We start from the raw sequence: 27,996 nt of genomic DNA, 5'->3' as shown, positions 1-27,996 counted from the left end.
TGACAGTTCAAGCAGGCATGCGCAGTGCGTTTCCACTGGCTCGGTGCTGAAGTTGGGCGGATGGGTGAAAAAAAACACACCGCCGATGGATATTTTACGCCAGCATATAAATATACAGTGTGATACCTAAACGATGACTGCTAGGCGCATGTAATGACACCAAAATAGAAGACTGACATCCAAAATAAAAGGGTAGGTGGATACATATCTTGTATTACAATCAATGCATCATTAGCCAGCTAGCGAGCTAGCCATTGGTTTTCTGGGGAAGAAATTTAATAAAATTGTGCAGGGAAGTTAGCGTCTTTATATCGACAGTACATTTTCCATGTTGTGACTCCAGAAGTGCAGGCGACTACGTGCTGTCACGGTATTATTTTAAAGCCGTAGGTTATTGCCTTACCTGCAGTTCGGCTTCGAACCTTACAGCTACAAGAGAGACCGATGCAAAAACCCAGGCAGCGATGATAATTAAGAGTAGCTCATGATGATGGCAGTAAGGTTTAGGCCAGTAACATTAATATGCTGTAATTACCGGCGGCAGTCTGATGGTGCTCTTTCGCTAAGTGTCACATACCATATGCATCACTGAAAGCTTTACCCAAGCAGGTTTTGGTAAAGATAGCGGTTTCTGACATCTGACACATGCATGCTCTTTTCCCATTCGTCATTGTGATCACTTGGCTATTTATTTGCAACAACCACTGTCTGCTCGGAGTGTTTAGGCTATTCTGTTTTTAACGCTTCCTGTTCGAGTTGGGAGGCTACTGAAGGCACTGATTAGTTTTCTTCGCTCTCAGCGTCCTCACCATGCATTCTGGAATAGCCTATGTCATTAAGGTAAACAGTGTTTCTGTTGGGAACAGAAGACAATTACACTAGGGATCCGCTGAGGATGATTAATCCCGAACCAGGGAAAATCCAAGTTACTGTCTCTCTGCATGTAGGTACTGTAGGTTATCCCAATTAATTGTCACAATAATCATAACAGTGCATTTCTGATAATGTGTAATAATTCGCCCAAAGACTAAAATGCTTCGGATCACAAAACAATCTATTGATAAATATCCATTAGTTTATCACTCAAAACAAAAGTAAGTTTCTGTGTGACATGCCTTAGTGTGTAATAGTGTGTAAGGGAATCAAACTGATCAGTGTTACAGTAATAGTGGCTTCACTGAAGGGATGCTCTCTGGATAATACATTGTAAACTCTATACTAGGCCTACTGTAAGTTTCACGCTAGCAGTGTAGCCTATGTAGCTGATTGACTAGACTTGACCTTACAAGATTCAACAGTAGGCTACTGCCGTTAAAATAACTATTTTTGTTTACAGACTACGTCATTGCAATGTTCAAGATGGACTCAGTCTTATCCACTTTCTCCCTGTACCTTTAAGCCAGTGATTCTCAAAGTGTGGTCCAGGGACCACTGGTGGTCCACAGCAGAGCTCAGGTAGTCCGCGAGGGGATTTCTACTTTTCTAAGACAAGCTAGCAGTAGGCTATATTTGTGACATTATTTCAAAGCCCTGCATAGCTGTCATATTTCCACCACAACAAGACAGGCTTGTAATGTGAAATAAAAGTAAGTGATCTGCATCGAAATCAGCAGTGTCGAATTAGCACCTGTCAACTGTTGATTAAGTTGACAGGTGGTCCCTGAACATTTCTGGGGAGGCAAAGTGGTCCTTGGCCTGAAAAAGTTTGAGGAACACTGCTTTAAGCCTATTGAACTGGCAGCCTGCAGGCCAGATGTGGGCCGTTGAACATTTCCTGCAATTTAAAATTGAATGTTGTTAAATTGATTTGTGCGTGTGCGTGTGTGTGTCTGTGTGTGTGTGTGTGTGTGCGTGTGCGTGTGCGTGTGTGTGCGTGTAAAACTTCACACAGGGTTGAGGGCTTGAAGTTGAATGGCACTACTTTTAGTGTTGCATTAATGACAGCTCTGCGTAGTCTTCCTAACATGCCTCCTCCTTATGTTGCTGTCTGTTTTGTTGTGACACGGACTCTCACTCACAAAGAAGACACTTTGAGCTAATTCTGAAGACTAGTTGATCATTGATTTGAATTACTGTATCTAATGCTTGCTCTTTTTTTTTTTTTTTTAAGTATTTTGGGCATTTGTCTTTGTCATGAATGATAAGACGGGTGAAGAGGTGGACATGAATGTGAAAGAGAAAGAGAGATGGGGTTGGATTGGGGGCATGAGCCAGGCCGTACCCAGACCCGGGTCCACAGTTGTATAAAGTAGAAGCAGAGGTACTATAATTACGACACCAATAGTATGATATTACATAGTTGCAACTACAGTGCCCTCCATTATTATTGGCACCCCTGGTTGAGATGTGTTTTTTAGCTTCCAATTATTATTATTTTTCTCTAAATAATATGGGACCTTAATGGAAAAAAAGAGAAAAATCCAACCTTCAATACAAGTGCATTTATTCAGTGGGGAAAAAATCCCACATAAAGAAATAATTATTTGACATCAAATAATGTGTGTCACAATTATTAGCACCCCTGTTCTTAATATTTTGTACAACCCCCTTTTGTCAACAAAACAGCACCTAATCTTCTCCTATAATGTTTCACAAGATGGGAAAAGACAGAAAGAGGGATCTTCAGCCATTCCTCTTTGCAGAATCTCTCTAAATCATCCAGAGACCTGGGTCCTCTCCTCTGTACTCTCCTCTTCAGCTCACCCCACAGGTTCTCAATGGGGTTGAGGTCTGGGGATTGAGATGGCCATGGGAGGAGCTTGATTTTGTGTCTGGTTAACCATTTCTGTGTAGATTTGGCCATATGTTTAGGGTCATTGTCTTGCTGAAAGACCCAGTGACGACCCATCTTCAGCTTTTTGGCAGAGGGCAACAGATTTTGATTTAAAATGTCCTGGTATTTCAAAGCATTCATGATGCCATGCACCCTAACAAGGTTCCCAGGGCCTTTGGAAGCGAAACAGCCCCACAGCATCACTGACCCACCCCCATACTTCACAGTGGGTATGAGGTGCTTTTCAGCATGCGCATCTTTCGTGGCACGCCAGACCTACTTAGAGTGTTTGTTGCCAAAAAGCACAATCTTGGTCTCATCTGACCAAAGCACACGGTCCCAGTTGAAGCCCCAATACCGCTGGGCGAACTCCAGACGTTTGCGTTTATGATTGTGGGTGAGGAAAGGTTTTCTCCGTGCATACCTCCCAAACAGCTTGTTGGCGTGTAGACAGCGCCTGATGGTTGATTTGGAGATTTGTGACCCCAGGATGCTACCATTTGTTGTAATTCTGTAACAGTGAGCTTTGGAGATATTTTGATTTCTCTTACCATCCTCCTCACTGTGCGTGGTGGCAAAATAAACTTGGGTCCTCGTCCAGGCTTGTTTACCACTGTTCCAGTTGTTTTGAACTTCTTAATTATTCCTCTCACAGTAGATATGGGCAGCTGCAGTTGAGTGGCAATCTTCTTGTAGCCTCTGCCTGACCTGTGAAGGTCGACGCACATCTGCCTCACTTGTATGCTGTGTTCCTTTGTCTTTCCCATGTTTAAGAGTGGATAAGAGAAATGGCCTCGGTGTCACGTCATAGTTATACCCCAGGGAAACAGGAAGTGATGAATTACTAATTAAATGTTCCTACATACTCTGGTAAACTTTGTAAACTACTGTAGAAATGACAGAAATGCTTCAATTATATTTATTTCCTGGGAATTGTTAAGGGTGCCAATAATTGTGGAACAGGTGATTTAATGAAAAATAATTATTTTTTAGTCAGGGATTTTTTTTATTTTCCTACAATTCATTTGAGTTGAAGGCTACATTTTCCTAAAATTTTCAGTGCGACAGTATTCTTCTGCCACAAACACTGAATTTATTTTAAGGCTTTTAACACATCTCAACCAGGGGTGCCAATAATTATGGAGGGCACTGTATGTACTGTACCGTGCTACTACTAGTGTTGTCATGACGCCCATCCGTAAGAGCACTTCTACTTCTTTATACAACTCTGTCTGTGGGTCCTCATGTGCCGCGGCCCGTACACAGTTAAAAAAAATAAATAAAAAAAAATATATATATGTATATATTATATATATATATATATATTAGGGGCTTTTATGCCTTTATTTGACAGGACAGTTGAAGATGGTGACAGGAAGCGAATGGGACAGAGAGACAGGGGAGGATCAGGAAATGACCCCAGCCGGACTCGAACCGCGGTCCCCGTGGGTGGGCATGGGCATGCAAGCCCAAATGTGGGGGGCTTAGCACGCTGCGCTGCACCACAGCGCCCCGACCTCCCCCCCCACACACACACAGAGTTTTATGCTAATTGCACCACTGCACCCTAACACATTACACTTAGCTGATTTTTCTGTCCAAAACAACTTACAGTTATTCACAGGGCATTGGTTACAGTCCCTGCTGGAACAATGTAGGGTAAGGTGCCTTGCTCAAGGGCCCTCATCCATGGATGGAGGTGTAGGGAGAGGTAAGGGTGGAATTCGTACCGGCCACCTTCTGATCTTAAGACCTTCTCCTTAACCATTCAGCCACAGCGGCCAACACTAATTGTTGCTCTTTGTTAGAGAAAGTCAAGAATACTTGGGAGTGATGAAGTAGCATATTTTGCATTTAAAAAAACCCCACAAAAAAAAACCCTCCAAATCAAGAATCAAAAAGTTTTGACCATTGACCTAAATGTAGTGGTTTTGACACATTAACTTATGCCATATTGCTTAAAGATTTTCCATGTGTATATAGTATATGGAAATTCTATGATCACCAACATCGTACACAGATGATGGCCCTTCTTAGCCTCGCAAGCCATCCTACGTACTTCCGCCAAAGGATTGGCTCCACTACTGTAGTCTGGCCGTGCTTCTCTGTGGAGTGCTTGGAGCAGTAGAATTTTGATCGCAACGCCCCCCCAGAAAACAGCCAATAAGCGAATACGCCCCCCACGTGGGGGCGAAAGGGGGAGGACGCTCATGACAATGACGTACACATCTGCGCCAGAGCCATTGGTCTGCGCTATGTTGTTGTTGAGTAACTGCCAACGATTGGGTGAGAGGTGTCCAATAATTTCAAACCATAACTGAGTGCAGTTATCCTACAATCGCTTGGAAGTGCAGCTTCCTACAATCGCTTCAGAGCAAACAAATGCCAGACCATGAATACGAAATGAAATGATAGTATTATGGGATGGTCAGGACCAGGCTAGGCCCTTCTGTCTACCGTGGCCATAGTTTGTGTTGTCATCTAAACTGATAACTCTCAGAGGTTTAATAAGAGAAACATTCTTTCTTCCATTTTGTTGTGAGGTGGATGAGAGCTGTTGGGAATGAGATGTGGATGAGAGCTTTTTGGGGGAAACATTGATATTTGGGGGAAAGAAACGCTGCTTATCCATTAATCGTAAGTGGATCGATGAGGTCAATCAACTAACAATTAATGAATCAATAATTTGCATACCCAAGCCCTGTTTTTAACTTTGTGTATGGAGGAGTTTAGATGCAAATGTAGGATTATCCCCAAGTAATATCAGTCAAAAGGCATTTAAATGTTATTGTCGAGTACAACAACTCAAGCTCAAAGAAAAGTATGTATCCTGTATAAATGCAGTATGCATGTTATACATGCGTTCTACATGTAGGCGTATGTGTAAAGGATACTGGCTACAATACTTGCTTTTCGTCCAAGCTGACATCTGTTGCATAATGTTAGGCCTACTGGCATAGTAATGTAATGTGTGTGTGTGTGTGTGTGTGTTTGTGTGTGTGTCTGTCTGTCTGTCTGTCTGCCTGCCTGTCTGTCTGTCTGTCTGTCTGTCTGTCTGTCTGTCTGTCTGTCTGTCTGTCTGTCTGTGTATGTAGCCAACAGTATTTATTTGTTAACTCACCAGCACGTAACACACTCCACTCTCATAGCTTCCAAAGCAATGGTCCAAAGGCATCACTCCAGGAGTCCCTGTCAGTATCTAACCTTCCCTCCTCTCTTTTTGCTTGCGGACTGGCCTCATGTCCCCGTCCATGTGGAGAAAACAATAAAGTGAACCTGATGTCAGCCTAGCCAGCCACAACTGCCTATCCATTCAACATTCCTATTTTAAATATAAAAATGACCTTTGAACTGTACTTTTGCAAAATATTGGATAGCACTTCTAAAGATATAATTTTTTGGTCTTTTTGACTTTATTTATGATAGCACAGTGAAGATGGTGATAGGAAGCGAGTTGAGAGAGAGAGGCAGGGAAGGGCCGGCAAAGGACCCGGGCCGGGAATCGAACTTGGGTCGGCCACATAGTAGACGGGTGCCTTACCTTTAGGCCACGGTAGGGCCTGGATAGCACTTCTATCGTCAATGACGTCTTGCCTCGCACCTCTAGGCCACAAGCAAAAGGAGAACATGGGAGGTTAGAGATTGAATTGGACCCAGTTTGTGTCTGTTTGTCTGCCAGCAGTGTGTCTGGGTGTCATCCGATACTGAAAGGAACCCTAGATGTGGTGTCTGACAGTCCTTCTCAACAGAGTTGTATATACTAAAAGCAGAAGTACTCTTACAGATGAAATTACAACAAGAATAGTATGATTTTACATGGTTTCAAACAATGTACTATCATACTACTAGAGTAGTACAGTAATAATTACATCTCTATCAGGGCCCTGAATGAACATTTTCACCACCAGCCAAGATGGCTAGTAGATGTTACTCACTCACTACACACTAGGGTGACCACCTCCGTGACAGGAAAAAGGAGGATATATTTTAGAACAGGAGGTTTGGGGGTCCTCTCTCAAGAAAATGAGCGTTTCTTAGATGCGATTTCATGCATTTTTTTAATGCATTTTTTTCCAGCCTATTGCTGTGCCTTACGCCGGACAAGGCACTGAAAAGACGGACGGTCCTCCCTACAGACGGACGTCTGGCCACCCTACTACACACTCACACTCACACTCACTACTGAGTCAAAGTGGCTACCAGCAAGTTGGTCTTTTCTACCAGCCAAACTGAAATTTCTGCAGCATTTGGCTGGTTGGCTGGTCTTGATTTACTGCAGAGCCCTGTCTACTTGGGTCAAAGACGTCCAACATGACATTGTCCTTCAGTGCTAACAGATGCTTTTGCTTACTGTAACTGTGAAAAACATGACATTTCAAAACAATTTTTTGAAAAGTGAATGCATGAAAGCCAAGCCAAAAAAATAATTAAAAAAAAAAACTAATTTTTTTGCATTTACAGTAAGCAAAAGTATCCGTTGCACTGAAGGACATGTTGGACGTCTTTGACCCACTTCTACTTTCACTGTACTCAACTCAAACTAGGTGTACTTCCACTTCTACTGTACTCATCCATGTTCTAATCTCTCCTCCTTCAGATGCCGTCCATCCAAAGCCTCTGTCCTTAGTGCTTCACCTGCTGGCCCAGTTCCTGTTTGTGGTGGCGACTTCCTGTGACACCAGGTTGGTGGGAAGGGGATCCATCGGCTACTCCTACCTCCACTCCTCGCCCTCCAAATGGGCGAAAAAACTCCCTCGGTCACATCCGTACTTCACTCTTTTCCGTCCTGCTAAAAGCCAGCCGTGAAAGCGATGTTGTGAGTGGCGAAGCAAACCCCAGTGGAATGATTCCTACATCGTGCTGCGGCCTGATCTCCAACGTTATCACCATGATTTTAAACCCTGACATCACCAAGGACACGCGCTAGTTTGCATGGTAAGACAACCTCTTTACATGCCCTAAACACATCATGGACGCATAATGACACATATACACTCACCGGTCACTTCATTAGGAACACCTCTCTAGTGCTTGGTTGGACCCCCTTTTGCCTTCAGAACTGCCGGAACTGATGCAACAATACTTGGGTAGGCTGTGGCATTCCAACAAAGATAAATTGGTACTAATTGGCCCAAATTGTGCTAAGAAAATATCTTTATGCCATTATATCTCCAGCCTGAAACGTTGATGTAAGGCAGGGTTGACCCATGTTTTCATGTTGTTGATGCCACAATCTGACCATTCCAATATCAAGACTCGTCAGACCAGGCAACCTTTTTCCGATCTTCTAGTGTTGTTTATGGTGAGCCTGTCCAAATTTTTGCCTAATTTTTCTGTTCTTAGCTGACAGGAGTGGCACCAAATGTGGTTTTCTGCTGCTATAGCCCATTTGCCTCAAGATTTGATGTCCTGTGTAATCAGGGATTCTCTTATGCATACCTCGGTTGTAATGAGTGGTTATTGGACTTAATGTTGCCTTTGTATCAGCTCAAATCAGTCTGGCCATTTTCCTCTGACCTATATCATCAACAAGGCATTTTTGCCCACAGAATCGCTGTTCACTGCATTTCTTCTCTTTTTCGTACCATTCTTTGTAAACCCTAGAGATGGTTGTATGTGAATATCCCAGTAAATCACTCTTTTCTGAAATACTCAAATCAAGCCCTTTCAGCTTGACAGCCATGCCATGTTCAAAGTCATTCAAATAACCATTCTTCCCCATTGCGATGCTCGGTTTCAACTGCATCAGATCATCTCGACCATGTCTATATGCAAAAATGCATTGAGTTGCCACCATGTGATTGGCTGATGAGAAATTTGCCTCAATGAGCAGTTGTAACAGGTGTTCCTAATGTAGTGGCCGGTGAGTGTACAGTAATACACAAGCATAAGCATCTATAAAGCATTATGCGTATATTTACAGACTGTCCCAAAAAAACACATGATTTAAGTCATTGTGAAGTTCGTGTTAAAAATTAATGTAATTTTGAAGTAGTAGAATGTATTTACTGCTTGCCTGGCTCAAGGACACTTCAGCCACGCATGAAGGTGCTGGTAAAGGTAGCCTGATTATCATGACTTTAAAAATCTCTTCGAGACTTGGTCTGACCAAGACCATAGCAACTGACACTACTGGTCCAGGGCAGAAAAGACTGTGCCAAAGTTCAAACAATTCTTAGTCCCTATAGAACGTCTCTGCTTAAACCACGTCACTGCCTTGAACACGCCTCTACCCAGGACTGTTGGTGATACTCAAAGTTGATTGCTTCCCGACAAAGTGGGTGGAGTTCCCCTGCCAGGGGGAACTCGAATGTACCTGAACAAGCTCTTTTCCTGAGCAAGTGTAGCAGAGCCGAAGGTGTTGCGTCACTGCGAGGATGGAGCCTGGGTAGGTAAGGGTGGGATTTGAACCTTTAACCCTCTGATCTTAAAGGCCAGCGCCTGCTAGAGTTACTAGTTCCACCCCCTTCTCAGTTGTCTTCTCTGGATGATGGTAAGAGGAATCCCGTGCTGGCCAGCCAACCATGACCTGTGCCATGCATCACTTGCTGTGTTGCCCTGGAATGTCAATGATAAGGATAGAGAGACAGACAGAGAGGCACAGAGAGAGAGAGAGAGAGAGAGAGAGGGAGAGAGCGAGTTGCAGAGAGAGAGAGTTGCAGAGAGAGAGAAAGAGAGTTGCAGAGAGAGAGAGAGAGTTGCAGAGAGAGAGTTGCAGAGAGAGAGAGTGAGTTGCAGAGAGAGAGAGAGAGAGAGAGTTGCTGAGAGAGGGAGGCGGAAAGAGGGGATGTGATGGATGAAGAGACAAAAGTATAGAAGTAGAGATCCCCTGCTTGAAAAGACCTCCAGGCCACTGTGTGCTTCTGTAGTAGGGGTGTAATTCACTAGCCTCTATGACGATACGATTCAATATCGATATCCTATTATTCGATGTGATGCGATTATTTTGGACTTTTCCAAATACTTTTCCACTTTTGTTTTGTTATGGAGCTAGGGCATTGGCCAGGGGCTAGTGATTCGATTATTTCCAATACTTAAGAATGCTCCATGATATGATGCAATTTGATTTAATCCTCAGATTACACGATACATTTAAATGATTATTAACAGCCCTATTGTGTAGGTGCCCCCACACATGAGGTGACAGCACCACAAATTGGTTTCATGAATTTTGAGTGTAGCTTGACCGTACAGGGTACTTCAGCTACAGGGGAAGATAGGAGAGAGTAATTAATGCCAAGTCTAATATTATATTATTGCGGAGAGATAGGAGAGACAGCACAGGGTAACTGAGTTGCAGGGGATGCTGCTGGTCGTTTACACCGCTGTTGGAGTTGGGAATTGAACCAGCGACCCTCAGGCTATAAAGCCAGCGCCCTTAACCAATATCTTATGACATATGACACTGGCTTGTCTAAATAAAAATGGGAAATGGACTAAGAATTAGGGCTGGGCGGTATACCGTTAAAAAAACGTGATAACGGTTTTCACCTACACAAGGTTCACTTTTTGATGAGAGAAGATTTTTTTTTTAGTTTTTATTCCAAAAAAGTGATTAAAATAGCAATGGAGATTCAGGATTTTATTTCATTTTTAAATTTAATGTCAGCCTTTTCTTCAGAAACATTGAGATGTGGGGAAAATCGGTGCTTCTGAAAAAAATCATGCAGAGAACCGTGATATTAATTTTCAGCAAGAAAACCGTGATACGCATTTTTTCCAGAACCGCCCAGCCCTACTAAGAATAGATTCTTTTTCCATCACTAGCCAAAACGGGTAGTAGATAATACTTGTACTAGCCAAACACACATTCACTAATGCTTCAAAGTGGCTGGTAATTTGGTGTTTTCTATAGACCGCCAAACTGCAATTTCACCAGCATTTGGCCGGTTTCCTGGTGTTAATTTAGAGCCCTGGGTGTAAATGCATACACCTGAAATGGACTGAAGCATGTGATTTCCTGAGGAATTGTGTGGATTGGCTGATGGACTTCACCGTGTAAATATGTAACAGTTGGCAGTTGTAGCGCTGTAATGATTGTTTCCCAAAAGTTGCTGGCGTTTTCACATCAAGGTTGAATATGAATGAGGCATTTTATTTTTATACCATGAAGTCATCACCGGTGTTGTCCTTTGGGGTGTGTTTGCAAATTAGGATTGGAAAATGTCTCCTCCATCCAGGGCTGGACTGGGACAAAACAATCAGACCTGGCATTTTCAGCCAAGACTGGTCCACCAGGCCTATAACATTTTTAGTCATCTATTGCAAGTGTAACCCTTGAAAGTTGGTTACCAACCATAAGACACTCCAGTTCAGACGAGGCGAGGAGACACGGGTTACAGTTCGAGTTGAATGTTTATTTCGGCTGACCACAACACTTACATCTCAAAACAATCCCTGAGGTAAACTGACCTGCCGGTTCCGGCAGGTCCCCCTTTCTAAACGTCCCCCCTTCTTAACATTCCAAAAGGGAACCCTCCTCGATAAAGGTCCAATAACATAGTACACCCGTAGCAGAACACTACAACCCCATATTGTGAACATAAATAACACAAAAATAAATACATATAATATGGAAAATAAAACACACATAGAAATATGATTGGATGTGGAATTGTACTGTTACACAAGCTATGTTGACCCCAACAGCCATGGGTGCAGCTGGAGTGAGGGTTTGCATTTTCTCAGGGCTCGAGCACTGACAGCACTGACAGGAGCCCTTGAGGGGTCCACAAAATTCGAATCGTTCATGGGGCCCAACATTTCTGGCGGCGCCCCTGCTAACAGCTAAAATGAAGGCTGTTCATGTTATGACTTGGAGAGGTCAGCTGTAGCGGCATGAGGAGGACTGATTCCACTACACTGAGCAGAGGAACAAACCAAAATCATCAACAGTCTACCAGGCAAATACCCTGTATGCCATATGGCCAATCCAGCCATGCCTCCAACTTTATAACAACTTCCCAGGAATCCTGGATGTAATTTGGCGTGCCTATTTGCATAGAAGAGCGGCCCTATGGCCGTGTAGCTGCTTTGAACAATGCCACTCCTCACTTGGTTTTGCATCCGTTTCCATGTTGTTCCACTGGCTGGTCCTTAATAGCATGGCAGGCCACGGATGTTTTTGCATATTTTGTAAATTTTTTGCAAGGTTTTTTTTTTCCAAGGCTCAGGCTCACCAGTCACTGTACCGTATCATGCCAGAACATTATTGAAACGTGTGGCAAGGCAGGCATTCCCACTCGAGGGAATGTCCTGCATGTCGTTATATCTCTATGGCGTTAGCAGTGAGTAAAAGAAGATTCAGTGTAAAAATGGTGGACAACATTTCAATGCACATTCAGGTAGGATTATTTCTCAGGATATTAGTGGTGGCCAATTCTGGCTTTACAACAGAATGTGACATTAACCTTTTTGCTCACTGGTCAATGTGGCTTAGTTGCTTGACGGAGTCACTTGCCATTCTACTGGCCTTTCTACTAGCCACACTTTTGGTCACAATTTTCTTTTTTTTCTACCAAGATAGCCTATGTTTAGGCACAGAAGAAATGCTATAGGAAGAAGAAAAGCACACCCTTTAACATAGTGTCTGACATAAAGTAAATGTACAGACAAATACAAACCAAGTGTATAATGCAATATAAACATCATAATTCTATTATGTGTCATGACCAAGAGTGTACTACCTGTCAAACTTCCTAGTGACACTGAAATAATTAGCCACGGTCAAGTTTGACCAGCATTTTGCTGTTTCACGGGTGCCAATGTCAAGCTCTACTTTACAATATCATTACACAAGATGGACATCCTTTGGATTTTGTCTTATAATATATAATAATGTATATGTGTATCTTCAACATGGTGTTGACAATGCAGATGAAGTTCAGAACAATATCTAAGTATGTACTCAGCCGGGATTACAGAGAAAGTGTAAGATGCAACACAACAGCAATTTTTATTCACGTTTACTGTTTTACACGTTTACTGTCCTTGTTTTGTTTAATGGGCGTGTGAAAGACAGTCTCTTTCTTTAAATCCTCTAAAATCAACGGTATTTGTCAGAAATAATGCATATGTCATTGTTATAAGTCGTTGTGTACAGATAAGGCAGTCAAATTGAATAGTCTTGTTGTCAATATAAAGTCACAATCAATAGTCTTGTCATTTTAAGAGTACTCCAGAAGAATGTTAACACTCTGGCTCATATCACTCAAATTAATGGCTTGTTGAAGCTTAATGGCTTGTTGCGTCTCTAACTCATCAGAAAACTAGAATGGGCACTCGGTAGAGCGCAAACCTTCGCCTACGCCACTTATTTTTTTCTGGCCATCTTCAAAGTGTGGGGCATAACATTCTCCAAATTTTGGTGTTAGTTTCATTTAAATCAGACCGGAATATCGTAATATTACATTTTTGGCCCAGTCTTGACCTCTTATTCAATTCAGCATGCACACGTTGTTCTGGCATATAGTGCTTGGCAAAGAAAAACGTTTTTGACCTTTTTGTGACCTTGACCTTGACCTTTGACCCAATCACTCCCAAAAAGTAATTGGTTGTTCCTTGGGTCATGACCAATCATCCCACTAAATGTCATAAAAATCGGCTCAATTTACGTTTTGACCTTTTCGTGACCTTGACCTTGACCTTTGACCCAATCACTCCCAAAAAGTAATCGATTGTTCCTTGGGTCATGACCAATCATCCCACTAAATTTCATAAAAATCGGCTCAATTTACGTGTTTGACCTTTTCGTGACCTTGACCTTTGACCTTTGACCCAATCACTCCCAAAAAGTAATCGATTGTTCCTTGGGTCATGACCAATCATCCCACTAAATTTCATAAAAATCGGCTCAATGTGCGTTTTTGACCTTTTTAGTGACCTTGACCTTGACCTTTGACCTTTGACCCAATCACTCCCAAAAATTAATCAATTGTTCCTTGGGTCATGACCAATCATCCCACTAAATTTCATAAAAATCGGCTCAGTTCTGTCTGAGTTATACAAAGTACAAACAAACATTTTGACCTTGACCTTTGACCTTTGACCCAATCACTCCCAAAAACTAATCGATTCTTCCTTGGGTCATGACCAATCATCCCACAAAATTTAATAAAAATCGGCTCAGTTTTGACTGAGTTAGACGAAGTACAAACATATTCACAAATAAATAAATACACGGCGGGCAAAACATAACCTTCTGGCGAAGGTAATAATGTCTTCAGTGTTGCAGTGTGGAAAAGAAAAGTCTTGTAATGTGCCCTTTTTGGGCAGTCATGAGTAGTGAGGTGGGCGCTGCGCTCTATGGGCATTGGGTAGGCTCTCTGGCTTATAGCTCTGGGGTTGCTTTATTCATTCCTGACACCCGCCAGTTGGGTGGGGAAGCGCTCTCCTCCATCCTCCTCCATAACTGAGGTACCTTGAGTGTTGTGGTGCTGTCCTGCTGCACTGTTCCCCTAAAGCCAGGCACCTGTTTAGCTGCCCCCTTGCCAGGGTGAGGCATAAATGCAATTTCATTGTGTGCACTGTGTGCTGTGGTGTGGTGTGCACCAACCGCAATGGGACTTCCTCTGTGGGGCTTTCACTTACTCACTTTCCCTTATCTGTTTTCTATCTATATGATATCCTTGCACGCTGCATCTAGGCTATGGAAGACAAAAGGGTCATCTAGAAGATTCCAGTAGAGAACGTTTTGAAAAGATTTGCTCAATGTACTGTATCCTAGAGCTAACATGCGAGTAACTTAGCGGATCCGAACATTTTTAGGGTAAAAAACAAAATATACTGTATATGATAATGGCTGAATCACTGGAATGGTTGCTGTAAATTTCCAGCAGATTGTTGGCCATGTCGTCCAGTTGGATCCTGGCTAGATTTCATTGTGGTACAGCATAACAACCTTTTGAGGTGGCAGCCGTGGCCTAGTGGTTAGAGAGTTGGTCTTTCAATCTAGGGGTTGCAGGTTCGAATCTCTCCTGACCTCTCCCTACATCTCCATTCATGGCTGAAGTGCCCTTGAGCAAGGCACCTAACCCCACGTTGCTGCAGGGCCTGTAACCAATACCTTGAAAAATAATAACTGTAAGTTGCTTTGAATAAATGAAAGCGTCAGCTAAGTGCAATGTAATGTAAAAATGTAATTTTGGAGCAGCCTGTGATGGAGTGACCATCACTAGCGGTGTGTGCATGTGCAGTGACTGTCATGCCGACGAGCTCCAATTTGATCCCCTAGCCCAGTGTTTCCCAACCAGGGGTACATGTACCACTAGGGGTACGTGAGCACACCTCAGGGGGTACATGGAGAATGCAGCATAGTCATATTGGGATAAAGGAATAGATATAGAGAGCATGGGCTAGGGGTACTTGAAGTACAATAAAAAGGCTTAGGGGGTACGCGAGACAAGAAAGGTTGGGAAACACTGCCCTAGCCTAGTACTGTGGGTCCATCTTCAAGTCCTGGTGGGGTAACCCATACTCTCGTTGCTGCACAACCCAATGCTGATTTTTTTCCCCCAAGAGCTGAGGAGAATTTAATGGAGAGCAGACGTGTGAAAGTGTGGGGTGCGAGTTTATTTAGTGTAGATATGTGTAGTGTTTATTGTTTTCTTGGGAGACGCCTCCTGTTACCCGCTTTAGAGCGTGATAGGGCAGGTAAATAAAGAGGACGCTAAACTGTATCTGCTGCCTCCCGTCATCCTTTTGAAGTGGCTACCGCTCGGCGCTACAAAACCACTCTGCTGCTGTTCTCATTTCCTGCCATATGAAATTTGGAACAACGCAGCATTACCGAACATCCTGGTGGCGGTTTTACTTCGAGTGAGTCACAGTGAATCAGGTGTACTGTAAGAACAACATCATCATGACATTATGAACCAGCAACACATTTACTAGGTACAGAGAACTGGCGTAACCAAGTACTTCAGACCCCTGCAAGCTACCAAAAACGGGCCCCCGAACAAAAAGAGAGGGCCTAATATCATGTGAAGGGGGCCCGTTTCTTCAAGTCAAGGGCCCATGTGGGCCCCCTGCCTTGGATGGGCCCCCCTGCCTGGCGGGGGCTGCGGGAGTATACTTTACGCCCCTGGTACAGAGTAGTGATTCTCAACGGGGGCTCTACACTTCCCCAGGGGGTGTTGAGAAGGATACAGCTGAGAGGCGGAGGCGGCGCTTTTTTCCCATGGGGGGGGCATTAGTACGTTTTATTTTTTAAAGCTAAGGGGGGGCGTTGGCAGCCTTATGATGAGGTCAAGGGGCGTAGGGAGGCTTATGATGAGGTCCAGGGGGTGCTTATCCAAAAGGGGTTGAGGGCCACTGATGTAGAGTATGTGACTGTCAAGCCAAATAGGAAAGTATACAGCAGGGGTGTCAAACTTAAATTAGCCGAGGGCCAAAATCAAAATCTGAAACAAAGTTGCGGGGCAAACTCTTTTCGCTCTTTCTCATCATACATGGTAGTTCAAATGTGTCTGCACATCCTTGCTGTGACACACCCAAATTCATGTTCAAGTCTTATTACCGTATACATTAATGGTGTATGTGCCATTTGTGGTGTGGGCCAATTTGAATTTGTTGAATTGGAAATGGCTCCGCATTTGAAATGTCTCCTCGGGCCAGATTTGGCCCCCGGGCCTGAGTTTGACATCTCTGGTATACAGTATGAACCTGATACCGGTATGTAACGGAGGCCAACTATGGTGTGGAACGTTAGTAAACCTCCCTCCTGAAGCCTCAATACAGTGTGGTAGTGTCTTCCCGATTGCCTGGTTTTATCCCCAGCCTGAATGCTCTATAGTAGCTGTTTTTGTTATATCCCTAATTTTCGGCTGGTCTGGGTAAATGTCAGTCTGTCTCTTTCCACCAGACCATGTCGTTATACCCTGTCCTTAATTTCCCCCTGGGTATCAATAAAGTTACTCTACTCTACTACCTTTTTATTATTTGGTTAAAAATATGGCAGCTGGTTGGAACTCTTTCATCTTCTTTATTCAAAATATTTTTTTAAGGCCTTAAAGATGCACTGTGCAGGAAATGGTCAAAAAAGGTACTGCAGCTATGCTGCTTATTGAAACTGGGCTGGCTATTGCCAAATTTGATCTTTTCATGAAAGTTTACTCAGTAATAGACTAATATTTTCTAGTATGGCCCAAGTGAAGTCATTTTTGCTGCTAAAAATTGCTTTTTTTGGAAATTCAAAATGGCGGACGATGGAGAAGATCCCCCTTTTCATGTATGAGAAGTGCAATTTTTCCAGTCATAATGAATACTTTGAATTTGATGGTGGTGGTAAGTATTCATCAAAAAGGTAACATTAGTGAATGGGTAGCATGGATTCTGGAAATAAACAACTACAAATCTTGCACAGTGTACCTTTAATGACAGTGTGAGATGGTGACAGGAAGTGAGTGGAAGAGGGAAATGGGGGAGGATCGGGAAATGACCTCGGGCCGGAATCGAACCCGGGGCCCCGGTGTAGCAGTGCCCTACCATTTTAGCCATGGCAGGGCCCAACTCTTTCATTTTCTGAATGTAGATGAAGAAGAGCTCCTTAACAAAATGCCATGATGTAAAAGAAAATGTTTTATTGTTGCTTCTCAGTAAGTCTCAGTAAAATCACAGTTTTGACTTTTATTTGAAAAATAGTTTTGAAAATTATAACTACAATATACCCTTATATACGGTAAGTAAATTAAAGGGGTATGCCACTATTTTGGAGCTTTTATTTTGGGGCTACAGTTAAAATCTTTGGCTGGGGTTTATAAAGGTGGTAAAGTGTCTTATTTTTCATGTGAAGCGTTGTCTTGCTTTAAGACAAGTTAAAAGAGGGAGCATGTCGCTAAGCTAGTGAAAGTCAATGCATCCATGTAGCATTGCTACATGCTACACGGATCCATTGACTTTCACTAGCTTAGCGACATGCTCCCTTTTTTAACTTGTCTTAAAACAAGACAACGGCTTACATGAAAAATAAGACACTTTACCACCTATATAAACCCTGGCCAACGATTTTAACTGTATTAAGCCCATTGGGAAACTCCAACTCCACTCCAACTCCCATTGTCATTGTGACACAGCACTCCACAGCACACAAGTGAACACTGCACACAATGAAATTGCATTTTTGCCTCACCCGTGCATAAATAGTGGCATACCGCTTTAACATACCGGTAGCTCCAATTGGGTCATCTTCCACCTGCCCTTGAGTTAAATAATTGACTCTCCATCACCCCCCCTGGTCTCCACCCTCCCCCCTCCTCTCCCCCCCCCGGTCTACATCACCCCCCCTCGTCTCCATCACCCCCCCTGGTATTCACCCCCCCTTGCCCCCCCCCCCCCCCCAACACACACACACATTGTCTCCACCCCCCCCTCGTCTCCACACCCTCCTCGTCTCCACATCCTCCCTCATCTCTATATCGCCCACCCCACAACTCCTTGTCTCCCCCCCCCCCCCCCCCCCTCGTCTCCACACACCCCCTCATCTCTATATCCTCCCCCTTCGTCTTCACCCCCCCTGGTCTCCCCCCCTCCCCAGCCGCAGAGTGTGAGTGGAGGGGAGATGAGAAAGCGGCAGCAGCCCCACATCGAAGGACCCCCGCAGCCCCCCGGCCCCCCCACGCCCAACCCCTGCTGCCTCTGCTGGTGCGGATGCTGCAAATGCCTCTGGTAAGCACACACACATACACACACACACACAGGGGAAACGCACACATGCATGCCTGCACACATGCACGCATGCACACACACGCTCACACAGGCATGCATGCACACACTCACAGGAGAAACGCATGCATTCACACACACATACGCAGGGGAAACACACACACACACACCTGCATGCATTCAAACACACATACGCAGGGGAAACACACACGCACGCCTGCATGCATGTACACTCACATACACAGACACACACACACACACACACACACACACACACACACACACACACACACGACACGACAGTGCAAACACATGCACTCACACACACCCGCAAGCACACACAGTTAACACACACACTGTAAGGAAAACACAATCCCACACACAATTAATACAAACTACATTTCATTTAAAAGCTTTTTATGCGACCCATTGTCCTCAGCAGTGATCCTTTGCTGCTGCTCAACTAAACCACATCCTGCACAAACTGTGCTGCATTTCTCAAAAGAGAAGTTGTTAGTCTGTTAGCAACTTCGGTAGTTGCCAATGGGAAAATGCATTGAAAACAACAAAGTAGCTAGTGTAGTAAGCAACTTTGGTTTCGAGAAATGCACCCCTGATTTGTGAGGGGAAAAGGAGTCGCACAGTGGAGCTGAATGCACCCCCCCCCTGAATTACTCTTGTGGAATAATGCACCGAGTGAAGACAAAATCACGGACACCAGCTTTACCTTCATCAAACTGGGGGGCGTTTCTCAAAAGCGTAGTTGCTGACTACATTAGCTACTCTGTTGTTTTCAATACATTTTCCCATTGGCAACTACACTAACAGGCTAACAACTTCTATTTCGAGAAATGTACCCCCGATATGCGACCCTTTTTTTTAAGTTCTTCATCCCTCGGTTCCTCAGAAGGGGCTGACCAAACAAGGTGAAGACTCACTGGGGCCGAGCTCAAACTCAGCTCAGCTCAGCTCATTTCAGGCTATTTATAGTAGTTTTATAAATACAAATACTGTATGAAAATAAAGAAAACATTGAGAGAGCAGGACAATCCCACTGTCTGTGAGGCCCTGCCTGCTATCTGCAGCGGACCACCACGGCCACCCACCCACACCCCCCCGCCGCCCCGCCGCGCCACCTCCCGCCCGCTAGCCCAGGGGTTTTCAAAGTGGGGGCCGGGGACCCCTGTGAGGCCCCTGAGAAGGGATGCAAGGGGGTCCGCGGAAGGTTGGCAGAAAAAGTAAAGCTTAGCACAAAAAAATAAACAATTGATTCATTAATGTGCATCAACATGGACCATAATCAGCAAGACAATATTTTCATTAATGAAGAGCTGCATACTGTAATAATTTATTGCATCTATGAATATTACTACCAATATCGTTATTTCATACTGTATATGTTAATGGGACACTGACACACACACACACATAGAGCATTGGTGGGGGAAAGGGGGTTTGCAGAGAAAACAGTATAACACAACCCATGTAAGGGGGGCCTTTCCTGGAATCTACCGGTATACGGGGGGCCTTGGGTGGAATCTACTGGTATATGGAGGGCCTTGGCTGAAATCCACCGGTATGTGGGGGGCCTTGGCTGGAATCTACTGGTATGTGGAGGGCCTTGGCTGGAATCTACCGGTATATGGGGGGCTTTGGCTGGAATCTACCGGTATGGGGGTCCTTGGCTGGAATCTACCGGTATACGGGGGGCCTTGGGTGGAATCTACTGGTATACGGGGGGCCTTTCCTGGAATCTACCGGTATATGGGGGGCCTTGGCTGGAATCTACTGGTATACGGGGGGCCTTGGCTGGAATCTACTGGTATATGGGGGGGGCCTTGTCATGGTAAAGTTTGGGAACCCCTTGCTCTAGTCTTCCGCCCCTCCAGGCTCCCCCCCCTGCTGGCCTCTTTGTGGTGCTATTATCTTGTCTGTGAAGTGCTATTTCCATCTCGGCACGGCATCACATGCCAAACAGCTGTGTTGGAGGCGCTGTATATTTAGCACCAGGCCTTCCATGTGAAAGCCTTGTGGCCGCAGTGCACCTAATTAGGTTGGCACAATGAAGGCTTTGATTTAGAGAGCAAGGGAGGGATGCTCAAACATCATCCCAGTGCCCCAAGAAAAAAGATGCACGGTATTGTGTGTGTGTGTGTGTGTGTGTGTGTGTGTGTTTCTTTTTTATGGGTTCTTGGGGGCCTTTATTGAGGATATGACAGTAGAGATTATTACAGGAAGAGACTCGGAGAGAGAGAGAGAGAGAGAGAGAGATGGGGCAGGGCTGGGAAAGGACCCAGGCCGGATTCGAACCGGGGTCCCCCTGGGCACGTAAGCCCATTTGTGGTCGGATGCGTCAGCGCGCTGCACCACAGCTCCCCCAGTGTGTCTTAAGAGGACGGTGTGGGTTTGGAGGAAAAGGTGTGAGAAATTGGGTTTGGAGTACTGGGGTCAGTTTCTGGAACGCGTAGCTGTTAGCCAGTTGGCAACTTCGGTAGTTGTCAATGGGAAATTGCATTGCAACCAACAAAGTAGCTAACATAGTTAGCAACTATGGTTTTATCTATGCACTGCTACAGCCAGAGCAGACTCTAGGTTCAGCTGGGTCCCTAACTGAAATATCAAAGGACTGAACATTTGAAAGAAATTTGCCTCTACTGTAGCAAAGTGTGAGCTGTTATTCATCATCTAGGGCAGGGGTGTCTCAAACTCAAATTGACCGAGGTCCAAAATCAGGAATGGAATGAAGTGCGTGGGCCAAGCTCAATATTTATTTTTAATAAATGGACTAAAACCGTGCAGGCACGCACCTAGTTCAATTTCACACTCTGGCACATATTGTGTTGCACGTGAGTGTGTGCTGTGTCATTGGCCTGGGCCTTCTCATATTCCTGTGACACACCAAATTTCATGTTCAATTCTTGGCCCTCATACATCATTAATGTATAGTTTACCTATATACTATAATACAAATTTTGAATTGATCTCATGGGCCGAATTAAATGACTAAAATGACTAAAATGAATAAGATTTGCCCCCCCGGCCTGAGTTTGACACCCCTGATCTAGGGCCTTGGGGGCCCCAATCGATTGCCTAGCCTAGTGCGGTGACAAGATATGCCTCTAGCTACAGCTGTCACGAAGGATACCATATTAGGACAGACTATACCACTTCAGAAGTCTCATTTTTTAAATGTTTTGTGGCAGTGCGAGTGCATGTGTGAGAGGTGTACAACTGCTGCAAAACAGTTGCCCATGCTATGACAAATGAACCTACCACTTCTACCACTCATTAATAACGTGCGCTCTATTGTCGTCTCTCTCCACACACACACACACACACACACACACACACACACACACACACACACACACACACACACACACACACACACACACACACACACAAAGACTTAGCTTTTATCTTAAGGGACTTACAGTTATTTGCAGCAGGGTATTGTTACAGTCCCTGGAGCAATGTGGGGTTGAATGCCTTCCTCAAGGGCGCTTCAGTCATGCACAGAGGTGGAGGGAGATGTAAGGCTGGGATTTGAACCTGCAACCCTCTGATCTGACTGTAAGGCCACTGCCCTAACCATTAGACCACAGCTGCCCCCCCCCCCCCAATAAGCTGTGGCCAGTGGTTTATTCTTGTCAAGATGTTTTGAACATAGTAGTAGTAGCATCTCTGCTGTATTGAAAAAGAGAACTGCCCTCAGTCGTGTCCCTGTGAATTTGAACAACAGGTTTCCATTGCATTCCACTCATCAGGCAGCATAGTTTTCTTTTCTTTTTTTTAAATGTATTTTTTACTGGCTTTTTCGCCTTTATTTCATATAGGACAGCGAAGAGCGCCAGGAAGCGAATGTGGACAGAGAGACGGGGTAGGGGTGGCAAATGACCCGGGCCAGATTCGAACCCTGGGTGCAACCCTTGGGCATGCAAGCCCAAATATGGGGGGGGCTTAGCGCGAGTCAGCATAGTTTTCACTTCCTGTGTGCTTCTCCTGCAGGAACGAAGACAGGGTGGTCCCTCCCCGAGGGATGGACAGCATTGAAGCAACCGAGGAGCCGTAAGTCTCTCACGCACGGTGCCCCACACAACCCATTCAGTAATTTGACATACATGGCGTGATGTGTAAAACGTTTTTTTTTTTTAGCAATCCTGAAATGGTTGTAGCAATTTGTGTGAAGTTCTAGTAATGTTCCATAGGGCTTTTGAGACGTCATCATCCCGATGATGCTACTAAAACTGTTCAACAAATCACCAAGAAGTGCATCCTGAACACCATCCTACATTATTCATTATGCTGACCACATTTTAGCCCACACCTCCTCAGAAGTTCCTAGACCCTTTTCTCGACTTTATTTGACATGGAAATAAGTCGGCTTGACTATTTAAATAATCCCAAGTCAACATAGGTACTATACATGGGTTCTCTCAGTGTTTATCAACATGATGTTATGAGGAGGGGCAAGACACTGGCAGCCAACCACGTGAGCTAATCTGTTGACCGACCGCGGTTTCCAACAATCAGAGATTGAGTCGTGCGCAGTTAGGTTCGTGCAGTCAGGTTATAAACAAAATTTTGAACCCATGTATACTATGGCCCAAACCACTGCGGTTTAAAATTATGTTTTGCCCTTAACCCAGTCCCAGCATCCAACCTTTTTAGCATAGTAGTTTTGTAGTTCTCTAATTAGTGGATTAATTATGCTTTTACACTCTGGTGTGTGCACCTTGAAGGTAGGCTTTCAAGGTACACGATGTAATATTTTTAGTAGTTTATTTCCAGAATTCATGCTGCCCATTACTTTTTCATGAATACTTACGACCACCATCAAATTTAAAGTATTCATTATGACTGGGAAAATTGCGCTTTTCATACATGAAAAGGTGTCTCTTCTCCATATCTGCCATTTTGAATTTATAGAAGACCACTTTGTTCATACTATTGAATATTAGTTTATTATTTAGTTAGTAAATATGATGATGTAATGGAAAGATCACATTTGGCACAATTTCAATGAACACCACAGTTGCAATACCTACTCCGGCCACAATCCTACCTAGTGCAAACTTTAACCCTCTTTGTGCTGTGTCGAAAATAATATTATAAATAAATGTGGTCGGATAAATAAAAACCATAGTTTATAAATAAAACTATATAAACGGTTATAGGACTATAAACTATAAATAATAAACGGTGCTTACTCTATTCTGTTTTCTCGCTAGGCATCCGACTTTGGACGAGCTGATCTCCTGGGCTCGCAGCTTTGAGCAGATGATGCGGTCGGACGAAGGCAGGAGCATCTTCCGGGAGTTCCTGCGGTCGGAGTACAGCGAGGAGAACTTGCTCTTCTGGTTGGCCTGCGAGGAGCTGAAGAGGGAATCCAACCCCATGACCATCGAGGAGAAGGCACGCATCATCTACGAGGACTATGTGTCCATCCTGTCACCAAAAGAGGTACCTACTTTTTTTAAAAATCCCCATTGTAGGGCTGCACAATTAATCGAAAAATAATCAAAATTGTGATAAGATAGTAAAATCGAACTCATGATTTTAATCGTGATTTAATCGTGGCAATAGTGACCTACTTTTGAGAGCGTCCTTGAAGCCATAACATACTGACAGGCTGGTGTTTCTTGCTATTGCCATCTTGTTATATGCTATTGCCTTTACATAGTTATTACAATTCATTTTATTTTGCTCATCCGGTATGTAATTCATTCTTGGTTATATTTCATCTTGTTATAATTTTCAAAAAAATCTGCAAAAATCAATATTAATAATACGATTAATAATAGTGATTATGATTTTGACCAAAATAATCGTGATTATGATTTTTCCATAATCATGCAGCCCTACCCCATTGGGTTCAATACTTTATGATCTCTGAACAGCAACTAGTAGTGCTATCCTTTCTTTTTGAATATATTACTGTGTATTGATTTGGGAATTGGCACCCAGTTACTTTTACTTTCCAATAGTTGATCGTGTTGTATGAAGTTTATCAGTCTGCATAATATATGCAAAGGATGTCAGGACTGTGATGTCGATGCTGAAATGCTATGAATTCTGTAATGAATTCTTCTCTTAAGTATGAGCTGTTTTGTACTAAAGCCTCAGTGTTGCCAGATAATTATTGTATTTGTACCATAATTTTGTCGATTTTGTCCTCTATATGATAAAAAAAAACATGATGTATGATAAGTTGTCATTCAGTTCATTTAAATGCCTTGAAACAACAATTTGGGTCTTGTACGATAATTTCCTCCCAAAAAGCCCACAAAAACGATAATTCAGCATTTTCCATCTGGCAACACTGCTAGCCTTGTGATCACGATGAACCCAGTTGGTCTAGAGCTGCTCCAAAGGAGATACCAGTAATCCAGACGGGACGGGAAATCCGTCATTCGATCACAGCACTCTGTGTGGATCTGGATTTTTTTGTGTTTGAATATTTGTACAGACTTGTTGTGGAGGCTAAGTGCTATTTGAAACTGTTAGAACACACATCTTCGCTAATGGTAGGGAGCCAGACTGTTCTTGTTGTCCGGCTTGCCACGTTACGTAATTTCCCAATTCGATATGATTGACTACATTTTTATTCAATATCTTTTCCGAAATAATACAATAATTTGGGCGGTTTCTTTTACATTTGGATATTGAAAAGGAAATGCCCCAAAAAGCAGCTTGAAGCTTTTTGGGAAACCATCCAAATCTGTGTGAAGTCACCTTTTAGGCGTGTACTTTTTAAATTCAACCAATCGCAGCTGTTTCGTCATGACGTATGCAATTGTTGAACCACAGACTGACCCGGATAGACAACGTCATGTCACACACATCTGGAATTGCGTTTAATGGGAAGGACTTCAAGTGAGCAAAAACTGATTCAACAACATTGTTGAAATACAGTAGCAGCATCAGCTTCGATGCACAATTCTTCCCTGTGAGCCACCATTGTTGTCAGACGTTTCTGCACTACGTCACATCCATGAAAATGTCACCCGGTGATCCAAATTGTTTTTTTGAAGTCCCTCGCATCATGAGCGATCCCAGATGGATGTTAACAAAATGCATTCATCTAGTGAGTCTTGTTGGTAGACGCGTACTCGGCACCTTGAGGAAGGCTTTTTTTAAAAGTATATTTTTGGGGGCTTTTTGGCCTTTATTATTATAGGACAGTGTGAGAGAAGACAGAAAATGATTGGGAGAGAGAGATGGGGCAGGGCAGGGAAATGACCCCGGCCGGACTCGAATCGTGGTCCCCATGGGCAATGTAAGCCCAATTGTGGGGGGCTTAGCGCGCTGCGCTTCAGGAAGGCTTTTGTTTGTGCCGTTCATTGCAGGTCAGCCTGGACTCGCGTGTGCGTGAGGGTATCAACATGAGCATGGCCGAGCCCCACCGGCTGATGTACGACGACGCCCAGCTGCAGATCTACACGCTGATGCACCGGGACTCTTTCCCGCGCTTCCTCAACTCCTCTGTGTACCAAGACCTCTTGGAGACCAAGAGGCGCTCCTGCCTAGACACCTAAAAAACGGGGCCATGACACTTCGCCCTGAGCCTCACCTCTCTCTCCTTGCCGCTGAGCACAGACAGAGCCCTGTGACCGTACGTTTTTATCACAAACACAACACCAACAAACTCATGAACCAACCTGTATAAAAACAAGGTGCCACACTGGGGAAAAACGTGTACTTTTTCTTTTTTTTTTCAAAAAGAGAAAAAGAAAGGTAAGCAATCCTTCAAGCTCAGCTCAGTTCCTGTATAAGTGCCCAAATGGAACTTCTCAGGCAACTGTGACACTACGTGCAAGATGAAACTGATGATAAAAAAAGATTCTTGTACTGTACATTCTGAAGAAACTATTCAGAAAAAAAAAATCTCTCACTCACAATCTGTCATTCTTTGCCTCTGGCCGTCCCATCACTATTCCTGTCTTTTTTTTCTACCTGTGCATCTGTGTCACATTCTGTCTTTTTATACTTCGATCTGCCATCCCATCGTTCCCTTCATCTTTTTTCTTTTTTTTTTTTCTTGCAGTCTTACAACTGCAGGCAGATTTAAACATTGGTGCCGTGGTAGTGTGGAGCTTTCCCACACAAATAAAGAATTTCAAGAGAGCAACCCTTTTTGCATGGAAGAAACAAAATAAATATAGTAGTCCACCTTCGCAGTTATGGAGGGGGTCCTCAAGGGTGGACGTTTGAGAAAAACGTTTCTATTTATTGTCATGGCAACAGGCCCTACCGAGCTCTTGTGGTACATGAAGGGAATTTAGTTTTCATTGTCAGCACTCATTTAGAAAGAATTGAGGACAGAGAGGGGGCACACAACATGAAAACTATGTCTCCGTTTGATCTCTGGAGGAGTCACGTGGGGTTGGGGAAACGGGAAAAAACAAGGGCTAGCAATGCAGCCGGGCAGCTAAACCGAATCATGTTATTAAGCACTGCAAAAATCACAAACCCTATCTTGAAAAAAGGGCAGAAAAACAGCTGCTGAATTTAGCAACAAACTCAAGTTTGTTGTACACATCTGTCTTATCCTTCCCAGATGGCTGTAACAAAGAAGAACTAGAGACTTGAGAGAGAGAGAGAGAGAGAGAGAGAGAGAGAGAGAGAGAGAGAGAGAGAGAGAGCTAACGAGTGAAAAGGAGACTGAGAGAGACAGAATTTCATTTAAGGATTGTTTTGACAGGGAAGGTTTTGGTACCAGTTAACATATTTTAGCTGTGTTGTTGAAAGACAAGGGCAGGAGTTCTCAGCTTCATTGTGTATGGGAAGATGAAAAGATACAAGCTTGTAGGGGGGCATGTGAGTCATCTCTCTGTAGTTTTTTTTTAACCAATATAACTGTATTGCTCCCTACAGAATACACCACTGTCAGGTGTAATTGTTTTTTTGTTTTTTGTTTTTTTTAAAGAAGCAAGAGAGGCTTTTATTGCCTTCTGTTCCTGGAAGTACATTTCCGCCATTTTCCTGTGAGTGCCATGTTTTTTCAGAGCTGCTCAGACCATTTCCTCTCTCAGCCTGGGCTTTGCTGTGGTTGTCCGTGTTTACCGTATGGCACGTTTGACAGTTTTGAGTCGGTGAGAGTAGTTAAGAGTTGCCAAAACAGATGAAAGGGAGTGTAGTAGTAATCACAGCAGTACTCCTCACTCACACCTTGAGGGCAGCTTTGATTTTACTTCATAATGTTTTTGATGGTAATGGTGTCTTTTAAAAATCAAATTGTTCTCCTCACAACCGGGTGCATGCGTGCTGTTTGTGAAGAAGAGGAGGGTTATTATTGTCCCGAGTGCCATGTGGTGAACCCTTGTCTTTTGGCCTGTATGAATGGTCTAGCTCAGCGGTTCCCAAACTGTGGGTCCCGGACAAAATTGACATTGCATAACGGGAATAGGCGGGAAATCCACAGGTTAACAGCTAACGTAATTCCATAATTTGGTTAGTTACAGACTTGTATGGTTAATAGATTTATTTGCTGTCCTGTGGATCTCTGGCAATATTAGCGGACAAACTATTAATGGAAAATCTAGCAATATTGATGGACGTTA

The 27,996-nt window shown here is 43.8% G+C and overlaps 1 protein-coding gene across 1 annotated transcript; it reads left to right on the top strand.

The window, feature by feature from the left end:
• On the top strand, window positions 1–27,996 carry rgs17 (regulator of G protein signaling 17). The gene is made up of 6 exons (XM_063192095.1): window positions 1–192; window positions 7,371–7,708; window positions 18,306–18,436; window positions 22,442–22,501; window positions 23,665–23,896; window positions 25,783–27,996. Exons 2-6 carry the CDS (start codon window positions 7,706–7,708, stop codon window positions 25,969–25,971), a joined length of 615 nt encoding a protein of 204 aa, XP_063048165.1. The 5' UTR covers window positions 1–192; window positions 7,371–7,705; the 3' UTR covers window positions 25,972–27,996.

This window comes from Engraulis encrasicolus, chromosome 24 (genome assembly GCF_034702125.1).
Source record: "Engraulis encrasicolus isolate BLACKSEA-1 chromosome 24, IST_EnEncr_1.0, whole genome shotgun sequence".
NCBI lineage: Eukaryota > Metazoa > Chordata > Actinopteri > Clupeiformes > Engraulidae > Engraulis > Engraulis encrasicolus.
This window is presented reverse-complemented; position numbering and strand designations above follow the sequence as displayed.

Excerpts from the sequence above, each read along its gene's own strand:
- rgs17 (XM_063192095.1), top strand. Across the intron at positions 18,437-22,441 it reads GGATGCTGCAAATGCCTCTG|GAACGAAGACAGGGTGGTCC; the intron begins GTAAGCACACAC and ends CTTCTCCTGCAG. Across the intron at positions 23,897-25,782 it reads CCATCCTGTCACCAAAAGAG|GTCAGCCTGGACTCGCGTGT; the intron begins GTACCTACTTTT and ends CGTTCATTGCAG.